Source organism: Neopelma chrysocephalum, unplaced genomic scaffold, assembly GCF_003984885.1.
Source record: "Neopelma chrysocephalum unplaced genomic scaffold, ASM398488v2 Primary Assembly neopelma1_182, whole genome shotgun sequence".
In the NCBI taxonomy this organism is placed as follows: Eukaryota; Metazoa; Chordata; class Aves; order Passeriformes; family Pipridae; genus Neopelma; species Neopelma chrysocephalum.
Genome location: NW_020897844.1, coordinates 170,580 through 186,669, shown reverse-complemented (window position 1 = coordinate 186,669; position 16,090 = coordinate 170,580). Strand labels below are relative to the sequence as shown.

Genomic DNA, 16,090 nt, shown 5'->3' with positions numbered 1-16,090 from the left:
CTGACAAGCTGAACTACTGAGCCACAGTTTCTAGATTTACTTACTTTACACAGCAAGCAAGGGCAAGAGGAATAGCAAGAGCAAGTCTGAAAAACCTTTGGAAAAGACAACAGCCAAAAATTCAAACATGGATGGAGGTAGAAGCAGTTTTTAATTATAACACTGTTAGAAAAAAAAAAGCTGCAGAAAGACTTGTTGGGTTTCAATTCATCCAAGTCTTGTCAATCACCATTTGTTGCCAGGCACAAAAATGAAGTGAATATGAGAAGTTTTTGCATAAGAGTTGTAGAATATTGTCACTAACCCACCCCCACACACCCATTTTATTTCACACTGACAAAAGCTGAGATGAATGAGTTGTGGTCTGGCCCTTCCCACTTCGTATAGTCATTGGCTGGCTTGGTTCTAAAAAGGATTTTAAAAAGGGGAATAATGTGCCTTTGCCTTGGATCTGAAGCTGTCAGAGTGCTGAAAAGCTGATCTGTGAGCTGCCACCATGCAGATCTCTTGGGCTGTGTGCGCTGTCTGTGTCTTGGCACAAATCGCGTTTCGGTCTGTGGAAGGGTGGCAGGTGTTCAAAAATGATGCTACAGAAATCATTCCTGAAATCACTGAGAATACAGAAACACCGGTGGAGCAGACTTTCAGCAACAACAACACAATGAATCAGGCAAAACATGGAGGAAGACACATACAGCAAGCTCCAGACCCCAATGGTAAGAAAAATATCATTATTACTGTTTTGGACCCTAAGAGACAATTTGCAAAAGAATACTTTTTATATGTTTGTTTATTAAAACTTTTAGGCATGGCCCAAATGCTTTAAGTGATAAAGATTTACATCTACTATTGAAGAAGTATGAATATAAAGGTTAGAAGGAATAGTGTGGAGTTTAGTGATGACAACATGGTCTCTCTGTTGAACATTGCTGCTCTGCCCATTTGCTCTCTGCAATCTCCAATACATAAAACTTGTAGTAGATGTTATTTAACATTTCTCTGTGGTTTGTGCTCTCAAGCATCATGAGGAAATAGCACAATTTCTCTCTAATGTTAGGATGGGGGAATGGGTTGACAGTGGAGATACAAGTTCTTAATATTTAGGAAGACCCACACTGGTTGTGACTAAGATCACATCAAAAATGGCACATGGAGGTTGTGTTCAGCAACACAAGAGAAGTGGTGCTGTTCACTGTCTTTTGCTAACAACCAGATCTTCCGAAAGATTCCAGCAGCCAAAAATGCTTCATAATATGTTGTCACATTTAACCAAACATCCAGCTTCAACAGTGATGCAAAACACGTGTTTTTGTGAGGAGAGACAGAGGATGAGAAGCTAAAACCAAGCTGAGAAAGGCAGTTTTTAAAAAGTTTTCCTCTGCAGATCTGAATTATCCTTCTTTTTCTGGGGACAACTGAAAGGCAATTGTGATTTTCTGCTGCAGCTGTTGGTAAAGGTGTTTAAAACCATAGTATTAACAATATTTTAGAAGAGAGAGTAATGTTTTTGAGAGTGTGACTTTAGAAGATTCTTACATTCCTAAGAGGGGGAGCACCTTGCTTCTCACAGTCAGCCCCACCAACCACCTGGTCACAGCAGGTTGGTTTTGTTGTTACATCTGAACATCTTAATTTTTTAGCCTCTTATTGCTCTGACATCAACTGATGGGAATCTGCCCCACTTATATGTGTATATTTTTTGAAGTGGAAAGGACATTTACTCAAGAAATCAAGGGTAAAGGAGACTGGACAGTTATTCAAGATATACAATGGTCTTGCATACTTATTTTAACATCTTTAACACAAGGAATCAAAATTATGGTCCAAAGTGGCCTGACCTTTCTGGAATATATGACTTTGCATCAGCCCATGAATAATTTTGCACTTTGTTGAACCTGCACACTTACAGGACAGGACATCCATGCACAGAAAATAAGCCTATATAGCTGAGGCAAATGCCTGTATATTTAATTGTATATTTAACTGTACCTGTCTATGTGTTATGGTGGTACAATACACCTGATTCAAAGCATTATTTTTTACAGACATAATTTTCTTGAATGGTTAGGAAACTTGGGAGTGTTAGGCTATATGGACATGCAGTTCAGTTGTCACTGTTTTTGTCAAAGCTGGCAAGGATTGTTTCATTTCATTAATGCAGTCCCTCAAACTTTTAAAGAATAAAATCTTGCCAGCTGTACTTTGACAAACATAAATCTGAGCATTGAAAATCCTGTTTCTGTACTTCATAGGAAAACCAAAAATTAGGATGTTTCTACAAATACTGTTCTATCACTAATGACTCAGGATCAGACTTTTCTTTTGCTGAACCTTGTATACAGTGAGGAGAATGGGCCTAACAAACACAACCTTCTCTCTGGGAGCTGACCTTTGAAGGCTTCCACCACGAGTAACATTCCTGAGTTAAAACTGTCCTTTTGACTAAGAGAAGGACATTAATATGTATTTATCTAGATGAAGTTATTTGACAAACACTTTCAAAAGTCAAATTCTGTGTCTTCCAAACAGGTTAATAGCCAAGCATGTCATTTGGAAAAAGAGACACTTTTGGCAAAAGTTACGTTCCTACAATTGGAAAGTTTGTCTAAGTTCTTAAAACTAAAAAAATCTTGTATTTCCTAATGTTTCATTTGCCTGTAGCTGTCCATTGAGAAAAAGGGGGGGAGGGAAACTGTATAGTTCCTAATCAGCCAGGAGGTGCCTCTAGCTGTCTGAAGGAAATTGTATGGAACAGGTGGAATTATCCCAGAGAGCAGGAAACTTGGAAAAGCTGATGTCTGAACAGTGGAAATTCCTTAGAGGTGTTTTTACCTGCTATTTCTCTAACCTGGAACAGATTATGGTAGTTAAAATTCACTTAAGGACCACTTTCTTTGTTGCAAAAGGGTTTAAATCTGGAGTCAACATCTGAAGTCAATCGAGTTAAACCAGAGCAATGGGGGAAGGGGTTGCCCACAGGTAAATGAAGCCAGGAGAAAACTATCAAATTTTCCCATGAAGCTGCTGGGGCTGCACTTCAGGAGCTCCACTGCCCCCCTGCACAACCCTGACATGGGATGTACCTCGTGGCAAGAGAAGGATTTCATTCATAAATTTGTACAATGTCACTCAAGGGTCTCATAACTAGAGCAGCCAAAGTGAAGCTGCACAACTCATAACTAGAAGCTGCACAAGTGAGAGTTTTTGGAATATTTCTCCTGAAAAGCTTTCTGTTTGAGGTATTTAGCTTGCATGTACCTCAGAGGCAGATATCTCCGGTGGGAAACAAAAAAGATGGAGAAGTAATTAACGTGTTTCTTGCTTGCAGATGCTTCTGACTTCAGCTGCAGGGAGATGAGAACCACCCGCTATGTGACGGAGGGGCCCTGCCGCAGTGTCAAGCCCGTCAAGGAGCTCGTCTGCTCCGGCCAGTGCGTCCCCTCTCACCTCCTCCCCAACTCCATCGGCAGGGGGAAGTGGTGGCGTCAGAACTCCCTGGATTATCGCTGCATCCCCGCCCACACCCGCACCCACCGCATCCAGATGTCCTGCCCCGAGGAAGAGACTCGGACTTACAAATTCCGAGCCGTCACCTCCTGCAAGTGCAAGCGCTACACCCGCTACCACAACCAGTCGGAGCTGAAGGACTTCGGGAAGGACAATGTCAGGCCTCAGAAGAACAAGAAGCCCCATCTGTCCAGAGCCAGGAGCGGCAAATCAAACCAGCACGAGTTAGAAAACGCTTATTAGAAGGTGGCTCTGGGTGACACAGACTAGCAGCTCTGGATACTTTGCAAAACCGTCCAAAGGCACTCAGAGGCCACAGCATGACGTTCTGACTGCAGCAGGTTCCAATTCCTTCTGCTAAGCTGGGTCAAATGCTCACATAGGCAAAAAATCTTTCAGATTGTAGCACTTATGGTCTGATAAGAAAATGAGACAAACCAAGCTGGAGGTAGCGGCGTCTAAATTCAGTCTGAAAGGAGAGGTGCAGGTTGGGGATTCACACGAGGTTGTGTGACAGGCAGAGGAAAGGGAAGCAGTTATGGTGACAATCAGGCTTTGCTAGAAATCATTCCACTCACTTTAAGTGAAAAGAAAGAGCATTGAGATCCCCTTCCCACACAAGAGCCGTGATGCAGGACAAGCATCCAATTAGGGAAGCATCAGGAGAGTTACCACTCTCTGAATAAGCTGTAGAAAGTTAGGTATAGCAGGAATTTCAACAGTTATGGTGACTGAAGTCAAATTGTTGGGAAATGAACATTCTATCAGATGTCTTCACGTACCAGGAGTTTCCTCCAAAACACAAAAATCAAAACACAAGTAAAAGTGTGACAAATCTATTTCGTACCTTTACCAAAAAGACTGTAGGATCAGCAGATTCAAAACTGAGATTTGGCAACTAAAACTATATTTGATTTAGAAACAGTGGCTTGGTTTAGGAACAATTCAACAAATTCTATTAGGTGAAGCAGATTCATGAAATGCATGCTCCTCTCAAACCAGGTAACCTCACTGATGTTTGCCCTGCAAACAGCTGGAGATATGCAGAGTTTAACATAAAAGACACTGATTATTCCTGATTTCCTAGAACACATTTGACTTCAGTATCAGCTTAGACACCTCTATTTACATTTTCTATTCTGTAGAGGTTGGGTTATCTGGCCACATATTTTGTAGCACTAAGACTGTGCAAGCCAAGTTCTGGGAACACGGTGGTGGTTCTGCATTAAAAGTGAGCCTCTGCTAATTTTGAAGTCATGAATTCCTCTAGAAAAATTCTTTAGCATATGCAGCTTTGGTAAGTCTTTAGTTTGGCAGCAACTTTACTTAGCTTCTCAACACTCAGACTAATGTTTGTGTTTTTACATTAAAGAATACTATTAGAAAGTGAGTTGTCACATACTGTATACATCTGGTAGAATATGCTGAAATCATATAAACTGTGGAAATTTATGGTGTTGATAGATTTTTCAATTATTTTATGTGGGACCAGAACCTAGAGAGACAAGGTGTCGTTTAAGAGAGTGAATTACATATTTATTTTTTTTTCCCAGAAGTTATTTATGCAATGTTTTTCCTTGTAGAAAATGAGAAGTAACAATGCTTTAAAAATATTAGTCTGTTATTTTTAATTTTAAATACATTGTTAATAAAGTAGAAACAACGATTAATTGTAGGAAGACTCATTGATTTTCAGCTACAGTATAAAGCTGATTTGCTGCAAAGCCAGAACAGTCAGGGTGTCAACTCCAATTTCTGTGATAGTGTCAAGGTCTTTAATTCTAATAACCTACACATCTCTAAAGAAACTCCATCCTGGAACTTCTTGCTCCAGTGGATGATATTTCTCATGGAAAAAGTTTTCCTGGGCAGATGAGTTTTCTGCTTCCCCTGGGGAAGAAAAACTTACCTGATTTCAGTTTCCCTCCTGCTCCCAGTGACATTTCCAGGTTCATGTGTTCACAACCTGACAAAGCCACCAAAGAAAACAACAAATCTGTGAACTGTCAATCAAGATTTCTTGATTGAAATCTGATTGCTTCAGATACCTCTCATTGAAAAAAAACCAAACAAACAAGTGTGGAATCCCCTTGCAAGTGCTGCCGAGCAAGAGTTAAAAATTGTTACAATTTGATGTTGTAGACCTGTGCTCATTTTCATTTATTCTTTAAGAAACATTTTGCAGTGAAGTCAGGGAAAACAGCTTGGACTGCACATAGCGTGCAGACCTTTCAACACAGCTGTGAAGCTGAACAGCTTTTTCAAGACAAGCAGTATATAAGGTTTCCTTTCACTGCTACAGTTTATATCATATAAAATATAAACCGTTGTCATACCTGCAACATCATTTTCCAGACCTATCTTTGACTTCATGAATTTGACACTTGGGGCTTAATTTTCAGAGTTCAGCATGAACAACCTGCAAGCACTGCTGAAGTGAGAAAAGCAGTTCAGTTCCTCTGTTCTGCAGCCTCATTGGCAGCTAAAGATACTGGAGTACTGGTTTTAAAATGTTGACTGTGACAAGCCAGTGACAGAGATTTACTCCATCTCAGACTTCCTCCTGGCTCTCAGGCAGTTCAGAAGCACAGGATGTGCTTCAGGTGAATCAGCAATGTCTTTCCCCCAAATATTTCACCCGTAAAGTGTCCTCTTCCCCCCCCAAAAAACATGTTCTCCTGCTCAGTTCTTGTCTACCAAAAGTGCAAATGTTTCCTGCTGTTAAGCTGCCACTCAGAATCTTGCAGTTTTCTGATTTACAATACAAGGATTGGTTCTTTCCAAGCTATAAAAGCTTTTGCAAGAATCCCAAGGGATGGGGAGTCCTGAGGCACTTTTACTGCTGTATTTCCTCTCAACCCCCATCCTGATTGTAGTGAATTCTCACTGGTTTCTTACCACAGGTTAAAAGTGGATGAGAAGTGCAGTCAACATGTATGATTAGTCTTCTGTAATCATACTCCTGAAGCAGCTGCCTCCAACCACCACTTTTGCAATTTATGTTATCAGGAGTCTTAAAATAGTGTGCCTACTTTATTTGTTTTGCTGGCAAAAATACAATTCTCCTATTATTCAATAAAAAAATGAACCTACAGACAGCAGAAACAGGGTGTCCACAAAATCCTGAAGATTTTTGCATGAGGTTCAACTCTTTAATTACAAATTGCACAACAAAAGACATAACTTTATACCGTGAGGTCTTAAGCCAAGAAAATAGGTTATGTTGTGTTCTGCAAGTGTGGTTGAGAAAGTCAGCATTGTGAAATATGGAAGGAATAAACACCTATTTTTTTAGCCATATGACATCAACTTGTAATTAGCTTGTTTCACTCAAAATTAGTGCAGTGTATGGGCACACAGAGGATCTTTTCTATAATAAACAGGTTCAGAAGTCTTAAATTATCATATTTATATGTAGCTTGAGTTTGGATTGAACATACTGTGCAGATGTAACCCGAAATTTGAATAATCTGAAACACCTCTTGACAGGCAAGGAGAGAAAGTCCACTTTTAAAATAACATTTAAAATAAAGCCAGTACAAGTTGCAGCACTTGCAACGCAGCTGATGTTGTTTAGGTGTACAAAACAGTGCAGCTGCTCCCCTTTCAATCTTAGAGCCATCAAAGGACAACTCAGCACGAAGTTTTTTCCAGTTCTATACACAGGGATTGACATTTCTTTCCTGTTCCCAGAGCTGTGGGAACAGTTTTGACACCAATGTTGGAGAGTTGTAACATCAAGCTGCAGATTTTCATGGACAAGGCTCGTGATGCCTTGTTGCCATTTCATTAAATTAGGAATATGATGCTTTGCTGTATTTTTTTATACCCAAATGAATGTTATTCTCACTAGAGTACAATAAACATACTGTGCCTGAAGACCAAAGGGAAGGATGCAATGCTGATTCTTCTGTCTTTGTTAACCATTTCTGATGCTGTTTCATGAACCAGCTATTTCTTTGAATCCTAAAAGCTTTCACTGTTCTTTTATGAGGACAAGTTCTTACTGTGAAAACAGGGTAATAAAAGTAATCAGTAAAACCTGAGTAGAGGTAAAACTCATCAGCACACACCCTGCTGATTCTGAAATAAAAGTATAACAGATACAAAGAGAATTTTCAAAACATCTCTACCACATCACAGTACATGGCTAAATTGGACACTTCCAGGGATGGGGCACCCACAGCTTCTCTGGGCAACCTGTACCAGGACCTCACCACCCTCACAGGGAAGAATTTCTTCCTAAAATCTCACCTAAGCCTGAAATCTTCCAATCCGATTTAAGACCATTGCCCCTCGTCCTATCACTAGACCCTTGATACAAAGTCCTTCCCCATGTTTCCTGCCTTCCCCCTGTTTCCTGTCAGCCCCTTTTAGGTATTGGAAAACTGCTCTAAGGAATTCTGGATTCTTCTCTTCTCCAGGCTGAGCAGCCCCCAACTCTTTCAGCCTGTCCTTGTACGGGAGGTTCTCCAGCCCCCTGATCATCTTTGTGGTGCTCCACTGGACACCCTCAAGGAGGTCTGGGCTTTTCCCAGAAGCCCCCAGAACAGGACACAATATTCCTGCCAGAGGAGGGGTCTCACAAAGTGGAGTAGAGGGGGAGAATCACTTCCTTTGACCTGCTGCTCACATTGCTCTTCAAATGATTGACTTCCTGGGCTGTGAGCACACACTGCTGGGTCGTATTAAGATTTTCCATCCACTGATATCCCCAAGTCCTTCTCTGCAGGGCTGCTCACAACCCACTCACTGCCCAGCCTGTTCCCAGGTGTGAGATTGCCTTGGCCCAGGTGCAGGACCTGTTAAACTTCATGAAGTTCACACAGGCTTTCCCCTCCAGCCTGTCCAGGTCCCTCTGGATGGCATCCCTTCCAGGCAGAGTATCAACCACACTACTCAGCTTGGGGTCATTTTGGGTACTTAAATACTTGTGTCTAAGCCTTTAATCCATCCCAACCCTGCCTCTCCCAGGGGCTGACTGGTTCACAGTGATGAAGTTCACAGCACAGCCACTTTAACCATCTCAGGTGGGGCAGTGTGTGATGTGAATTACTTTTTTTGCCCCACATTGGCTGCTCAGATTCCAATTGATCCAGGTGGGGCTGTCACAACACTTCAGAACTTGCACTTTAGATTGAAATTGTGAAGTTGTACAGCACCCAGGGTGTGAAAATATCGGTCTATTCTTGGTGTCCACAAGGCTAATATCATCATTTTCATCTCAAAGGGAAGTAGCCCTAACTCCTTGACTGAATTACAAATCCAAAGTCACACATCTCCCTACTGAAGACTCCCACATCAGACTGTTTGTAGTATTAACCTTAAGATTTCTTGTTAATGGCTTTCCAGCCAATTTAAATATAGCCTTAAACCAAGGAATAAAAGGGTATTTATTCCATGGTTATCAAGCCCCTAAATTAAACAGACATTCTTATCACTTCGCCAACAATTTAATGTTTGTGGCTTGAGGTTATTTCAATTAAGAAAACAGTTCAGCTCTGGCTAAATAAATAAGTTATGTCATTCTGCATTCAGGCTACCAGATTCTTTGGTGTAAAAACTTCCCTTAGGAGAGGTCTTGGGACATGGTGGCTCCTCTGAGACTATTTACATCTCTCAATTTCTCTAATCTCTTCTTCCTTCCCTCCTCCTGGCTATTTCCTTTCCCTTTCACTATAAACTGGCCAGTATTTAACTCTAATGCTTCCAGTCTGCCCAACATGCTTTTAGAATTGAGTGGTTGTTGGTTTGTTGTTTTGTTGGGGTTTTTTTATAACCAGAAATAAGGCTTAATTTAAGGTAATTACTCTCCCATTTGAAGGGTTTTGCTATTTGCAGGGCCCTATTTTTTTTCCTAGTCAAATTAGCAGGAGAAGTTAGTTTTAAAAGTGATAGTTTTCTTCTAAAATTGTTCTTCAGATTAAGGGTGGCTCTCAGAACCAGAAGCTTCTCACTCCTGTTGAATTTCTGTATGTCTAGAAACAAAAGTGGTGCTATCAGGGTATCATTATTGAGGAGAGGGAGAGGATAAACAAATGGCATTGACAAAATGCATGTGAATTTTAGCCTGATCATCAATTAATATGGGCTTCCAAATAAGTTAATTTTCAGAGGTGTCTGGAGTCCTCCCAGGAGTGAAAAATAGGCCCATTTTAAAAGATACATTTTTCTAGGACTAGTTTTGTGAGTAATATCTCTAATATGGCATCAAGAATTCACAATCAGTCATGTGGATTGAACGTGCAATGGAACAAATGGACTTTGTGGAATGAAAAGGGATAATAAAAGCAAATGCTCAATGGAGCACAGTTCACTGATAGGAAATAGTGAATAGGATATTCTGAGTGGGAAAACTGGCTGTCCAGGGAGACATCACACACAAATCTGGTGAGAGGCTGGTCCAGAAAACTTGAAAAAACCCCAAAACATCTATGTTATAGATGATTCTTCTATGATGATCTATGATTCTATTGTTATAGTTATAACTCTTGTTATAAGTTAAATACAATTCTAGTCAGATAGGCAAATCTGAAAGGTCTAAAACCAACTGGAACATTTAAAGTCATTCCAGTCATGGAGGTCGTGGAACTGTTACAAATAAATTATACTAAAAGCAAAACATGGTAAAATATAGTCAGCAGGTACTATTGATTACAAGGCAGAGAGTTTATTTACTGCTTTATGCAGCAAATGCAGATAAAAATCTGTATTACTTAACTGAATTAGCTCAGCAGGCTGTTCTTACACAACATAAAATTCAAAAGGGACTCTAAAAAATAAAAACAAGGCTCCATTAGAAAACTGAAATTTGAGAAATTTGGTATATACGAAACTCAGAGTAATTGAGTGGCATATAGGCATAATTAGCTCCAAGTAGCACATACAGAAAGGACACAGATCTGAAAAAAATTAAAGTAGAATAGGGTAAATATATTGCAATTGTGGGGCAATGTATTTGTTAAGGAAGAAAAGCAGCTGAAATATTGGCAAGTCAAATTAGAAAAGCTGAAATGGGGTGTGAGTTGCTAAGTCCATTCTGTTTGACTGCCCAACGCCTTGAATCCTGTGTATGTTTGATGTTTGGTACCCTAAATTAAAATACATGGCAAGAAAAAGAGTAAGTATTTTGTCTTTGATCTTCAGCAAAAGCAGACTGGGAAAATCCCTTTATAATTGGTTAATAGTTCATGGGACTAAAACAGTTGTTGTAGCACAATCTGTGGGAACAACACAGGAGAAACATTTCCTGCAGAAAGAATGCTGAAGTTTAATTACTACACATGGCATGAGAGAGGATTTCAATTTTTAGGGCCCTGTGTTCAGGCAGTTACTAGGTAGCCAGCTTGCAGTGGAATATTGATGCTTTAGTCTAATCTCTGCTGTGCCAGAGAACAGTGGAGGGGCCTCATTCTCATGATGGGGCAGAAGGAATGCTGCACATTTCTTAGGTCTTATCATCATGTACATTGCTATGCCAGGCAGTTTAATTAATAACTGTCGACATCTTGTCATTTATCATCACTGAAACAGGAGGTGAGGACCCTTCCATGTGCATGGAGTACAAATAAATTAAAGTTGGCTCGCCCAGTCTCACGGCTTTGCTGCTGTCACTCACTCGGGTTGTCCTTCCTGCAGTTCAAAGACTTGCATCTTGCTCTCAGGACTGGGCAGCTTATTTATGTCATTTATATCATTTAAAACAAAAACACATGCACATGCAGGCCTGATGGATAATCAACCTCAGTTAATATCTTTGCAGAGAATTCAACTGTTGAGTTCACCATGAGATATTTACTACTAGATTTCAAATATATATCAAGGAGGAGCGTTTCAGGAGCAAAGACAGGCATGGAAACGGGTCCTTGAGATGGTTTGGAAACACCACAGTCAAATAATGACATCAATATAAGCTTTTTCACTGACTTCAAATGTCATTAGAGCAATATCTTATTTTCATATTACTACATAGATACTAAGTAGTTCAGTGTATGTAAATTGCCCATCTTTCTTTGAAATCACGTGCACCATTCAGCATGGGAATACTCAGAATGCCTCTGGGTACTGTATGTGATTTTGTTTCAAGCCTAAAAAACTTCCTCTCTGTGAATGCTTTGATTCTCAGTAGCATTTTACAGGGAAAAATCAATTCCAGCTGAAATGAGAAGGTGGACACAGCTGGAGTAGTAGTGTGAGTAGCACACTTCCAAACACAATCCATTTCTGGTAAATAAAAATAAACAGTTCATTAGATGTGCTCCATCTTCAGGGGCACAGCATGTCAGGGACTGTACACAGGAAACAAGAGCCCTGCAGATACTATTGTTTAAGTTAAAACAAACAAACAAACAAAAAAACCCCGTGAACTCTATTTACTCTGTACAATAAACTGCATTGTGATAAATTGTCATGCTGATTTGTGGCTGCCTACAGAGCTTCCTGTGGCTGCTGAAGGCAAATGAAGGAGCATCTCTGGGTTGGTTTTGCAGGTGTGTCTGGCTGACTGATGGAGCTGCCTCACTTTTGGCTGTTGAAGAGCAGCAATGTAATGGAGAGAGATTCCAGCTACAACAACTCCAGCTACTGCTGCATTGAAGAGGAGAGACACTGCTGCCCTGAACGTGGAAAGGATCTTTTCCTTCTCCCCTTCTGAGCTTTTATTGGAGGGAAAGGAGATTTGATCTAATATAAATATTGGTTTACCATAGGAGAGATAGTTAGAATTGTGTATATAATGTATTATAATATTTATTTGTGTAATAAGTGTAATATAATTCCCTTCCCCCCATACTGAGTCTTGTGTTATGTCTGGAAAAAACCCTCTCACACTGAAGCAATTGTGGGAGGGGGCTTGGACTTGGAAATTGGATTTTTAGAGGGTGTCAAACCATGACAAGCAGGAAGTGCTGGACTCCTGCAGGGACTGCCAGAACCTGCCTGACAGAAGGAGGGTGCTGCCCACCTTTAAAGCAGTTTGTTAAGCTGCAGCTCACTAAAGCACTTGTTAAAGCCACTAAGATGATGCAGATCAGAGTTTCATCAGGAAATTAGTTAAACAAATTGTGGAATAGGGCAGTGTGACCATATGGACTGTCCCAGCTCTGCCTCTTGCTCTGCTTCCATGGGAGGGGTGATCCTACAGGCAGGAGAGCTGCTGTGGCACTGGGTAATACCTGTTTCTTACAAACTGTACATTCACAAAGAGAAGACAGGGTCAAACAGACACCAGCACACAGGTAAGTGCAAGCAAGAAAATCCTGCACCAGAGCTCGTGAATGTCCCTTCTTTAGAATGCCAAAGGGGCAAAAAGCAGCAGAGACCTTCCCCATGCCACCCTAAGCAGAAAGCCATGGCAGAGCTGACACTCGGGTGTCAAATAGCTGAACCATGAGAGCATTTTAATAATGTGATATGTGGTAATTCTGGCCCCTTCTGGCTGCAGTAAATTGCCCTGTTTGGCTGGAGCCAAGCTGAAATAGCACGTTGGGCATGCAGCAGGAAATGACCTCAGAATATATGAAGCCTCAGCCTCTAGGTGATAAGTAAGGGCCCAACAAATTAATCTCATCATCTACATTCATCTTTGGGTGCCACTCTGTGCCAGGCCACAATGTGTGGGCTGAAGTCTATTTTTTTCATTTGTGTAACTTAAACAGGTAGTTTGAGTTACTATGATACAAATGTTCTATTCTGTGCTGTCTGCATCGTAGGTTGTTCTTACTGAAATAGGAAGAATTATCATGTCATATTTTAGAGGCAGGCAGGCAAATTATTATGCTGACAGCTTGCCTTTTGTCAACATATTTTGAATTATACATTCTATAAGTCTAGTGAAGGGAATTTATTGACTTCCTCAGCCTTTCTCCCTTTAATGGCAAGCATGTTTATTAATAATTGTAACTTAACTATTTATGAAGCCATTCAGAATATACTAGCTTTTACTGTCTATTTTAAATTACATTCATTACTGTATTGTTAAGTCCTTTCAAGATCAAAAATCACATCTAAGTGAAATGGAAAGAAAGAGTTACCTTAGGCTCATGATTGGAATTTAGGACATGGTATGCTATAAACAAAAAATTATCTGGGTAAGGGAAAAAAGTCAGGTTTAGTTTGTGCTTACTGTATTTTTTTTTACTGAAATACACTGCACCAGCCTGATGTTGGTCTGACTTGGTCACCTGCCTGTGACATCTCAGAAAACTGGTGAATTCACAAAGTCTGCTCCTTGCTACAGGATCTTGTTGGTGGAACCCTCCATTCTCTGCATTTTTCCTTCTGCTGGGTCAGCTCTGGTGAGAGGACCATGAGAGGTGTTTGCTGAACACACTTCAGCTTCTCTTACAACCCAACCAGCCTGGCCTCAGCAAAAATTCCTGTTTTCAAACACTAATTACTGTGCTGGCACAGCACTCTGAGTGGTTTTCTAATTGTTTGTATTTATTTGCAAAGTCTCTGCTCCACAGGGTCCTGTGATAAATATAATTCCACTCGTGGCTAATTGGATGCTTTTTTGGGGGGGAGAGGGGAGAGTAATTTCATGGTAAACCATAATTACTAGTACAAGAAGTACCTTATCTGCTAATCCAATCTGAGGAAATGGCTGAGGCTCAAATAAGCCTAATTAGAATTCTACTTGCTCATAATAAATAAGTAGTAATTACTAATTGGATCTAGCCTACATTATTCTCTAAAGGGAACAACTTGAAAGTGTGAATTTAATGTCAGTTTGGTTTTAATTTTGGCCATTTCCTACTTGCAGTTAGCACAGAAATGAACAGAGCAGACATCTAATCCTCCAAGTCTCCTATGACTATTAGTTTCTAGTGACACAGACCTCTGGCAAAACAGACAACTTGATAATACAACATATCACTGTCTGTTGAGCTCTTGAAGATCCAGTTCCAGCTATAGATGCAAAACACAGACACCTACAGCTGTGTGGTAACTCAATCAATGTGGAAAAATACTTTTTACTGTCAGTCCCCCTTCCTCACATTTTCTAATGAAACAACACTCATTCCCAAGTCAAAAATGTCTCATGGTATTATTTGTGTTATTCACGGTTAGAAACCGTGGTGGCTGATTGTCATCAAATAAAAAGAGGAACTATTATTACAATATAATGATAACTTAACTCCAGCTGTTTGTTCAATATGTATTTAATCACAGGCATAAATCACATTCTACCTGAAAGGAGGTTGTAGCCAGGTGGGGTTTGGCCTCTTCTCCCAGGCAACCAGCGACAGGACAAGAGGACATGGTCTTAATCTGCACCCAGGGGAGTCTACATTGGACATCAGGCAGAATTTCTTCATGGAAAGGGTGATTAGACATGGAATGGATTGTCTGGGAGGTGCTGGAGTCCCCATCCCTGGAGTGGTTCAAGGCATGACTGGATGTGGCACTCAGTGCTCTGGGCTGGGTGACAAGGTGGGGATCAGTCATGGGTTGGACTTGATGATTTCAGAGGCCTTTTCTAATCTAATTGATTCTGTGATAACACAAGTATATTTTCCACACTTCTTCCCCGCAGTTTACTGACCTAAATAACTGAGAAATTTCTTGCAGGCCTGAAACAACACTAGCAAGCATAAAAAAATCATTATAAAAGTATTTATTCTGTGATTTTGCCTCCTATTTTTTTCTGTCTAAGAACTCAACCAGTTGGTAATGGGAATATTATGTTAGACCTACAAACACATCCTGATTTGTGATTGATACCCGTGTTCTGCAGATTTAAGAATTAGAACATCATAGTAATGAAAATTCAATCAAAGATTTTTCATTTCTAGTGATCCTTACTGGTCTCCTATTGTCTCTTTATTACCAAAAGGGAGCTGAAGATTTGTTAATTACAGGGGGCATGAGTGCAATAGCTTTATATCTTAAAAAGTCCCCTAAAAACATGGATAAGAAGCAACTTTTGACATCAACCTGAAGCCTTGCAGCTCTCTCTGATGAGAGTAATGTTAACTAGTCAGACTGACTGGCCAAAAGACAAATATCCTTTCCAAAACCCAAGTGTCAGGGTGTTTAAACCTGCTCCCAGCTGCAGCTAGTCACAATATGGGACACAATTCATAGGGGAAGAATCAATAGCTTCTCTTTGCCACAGTTTTAGCTTTTTTATTTTGATGGACTTTTGGGGGGGGGGGGTGTTTTTTTTTTTTTTTTGGGGGGGGGTTCCCAATTTGGAATCCTTCAGGAATAAATAGAAGAATTTCTTGGGGTGTTTTTTTTTTTATTTAGATCAGCTTCTGTTCTCATAACTTCTGGGCAAATACTTCCTTATTTACTAGAGGGCTTAAGGCCCTGGGAACCCAGCAAGGGGCGAGTGGAGGAGCTGCTCACACTCTTTCTTACCAAACTAAAAACCACTTTTTCTATCAATCAAACCCTACATGAGGCCTCCTTCAACTTAGAGGCTCCTCACCTTTGTGTTATGATCCTGGCAGTCACTGTCATGGCAACAACAGAGGCCATTCCAGCTGAGAAAACTGCCAGGGAGATGCAGAGGGAGCCCCTGGGCTGGGAGTCCCTGCTTGGAGCAAGACTTTGGGAAAGGATGCCTTAGAAACCT

General features: G+C 40.5%; 1 protein-coding gene across 1 annotated transcript; it reads left to right on the top strand.

The window, feature by feature from the left end:
* Positions 1-496: 496 nt before the first annotated feature.
* On the top strand, positions 497-4,623 carry SOST (sclerostin). Its single transcript, XM_027702312.1, has 2 exons — positions 497-716; positions 3,329-4,623. The coding sequence occupies exons 1-2, from the start codon at positions 497-499 to the stop codon at positions 3,748-3,750; spliced, it is 642 nt and encodes a 213-aa protein (XP_027558113.1). The 3' UTR covers positions 3,751-4,623.
* Positions 4,624-16,090: the final 11,467 nt, after the last annotated feature.

Bases quoted from the DNA above. Each gene is read 5' to 3' on its own strand.
- SOST (XM_027702312.1), top strand. From the start codon at position 497: ATGCAGATCTCTTGGGCTGTGTGCGCTGTCTGTGTCTTGGCACAAATC. The intron at 717-3,328 runs GTAAGAAAAATA...TCTTGCTTGCAG, and splicing joins GCAAGCTCCAGACCCCAATG to ATGCTTCTGACTTCAGCTGC.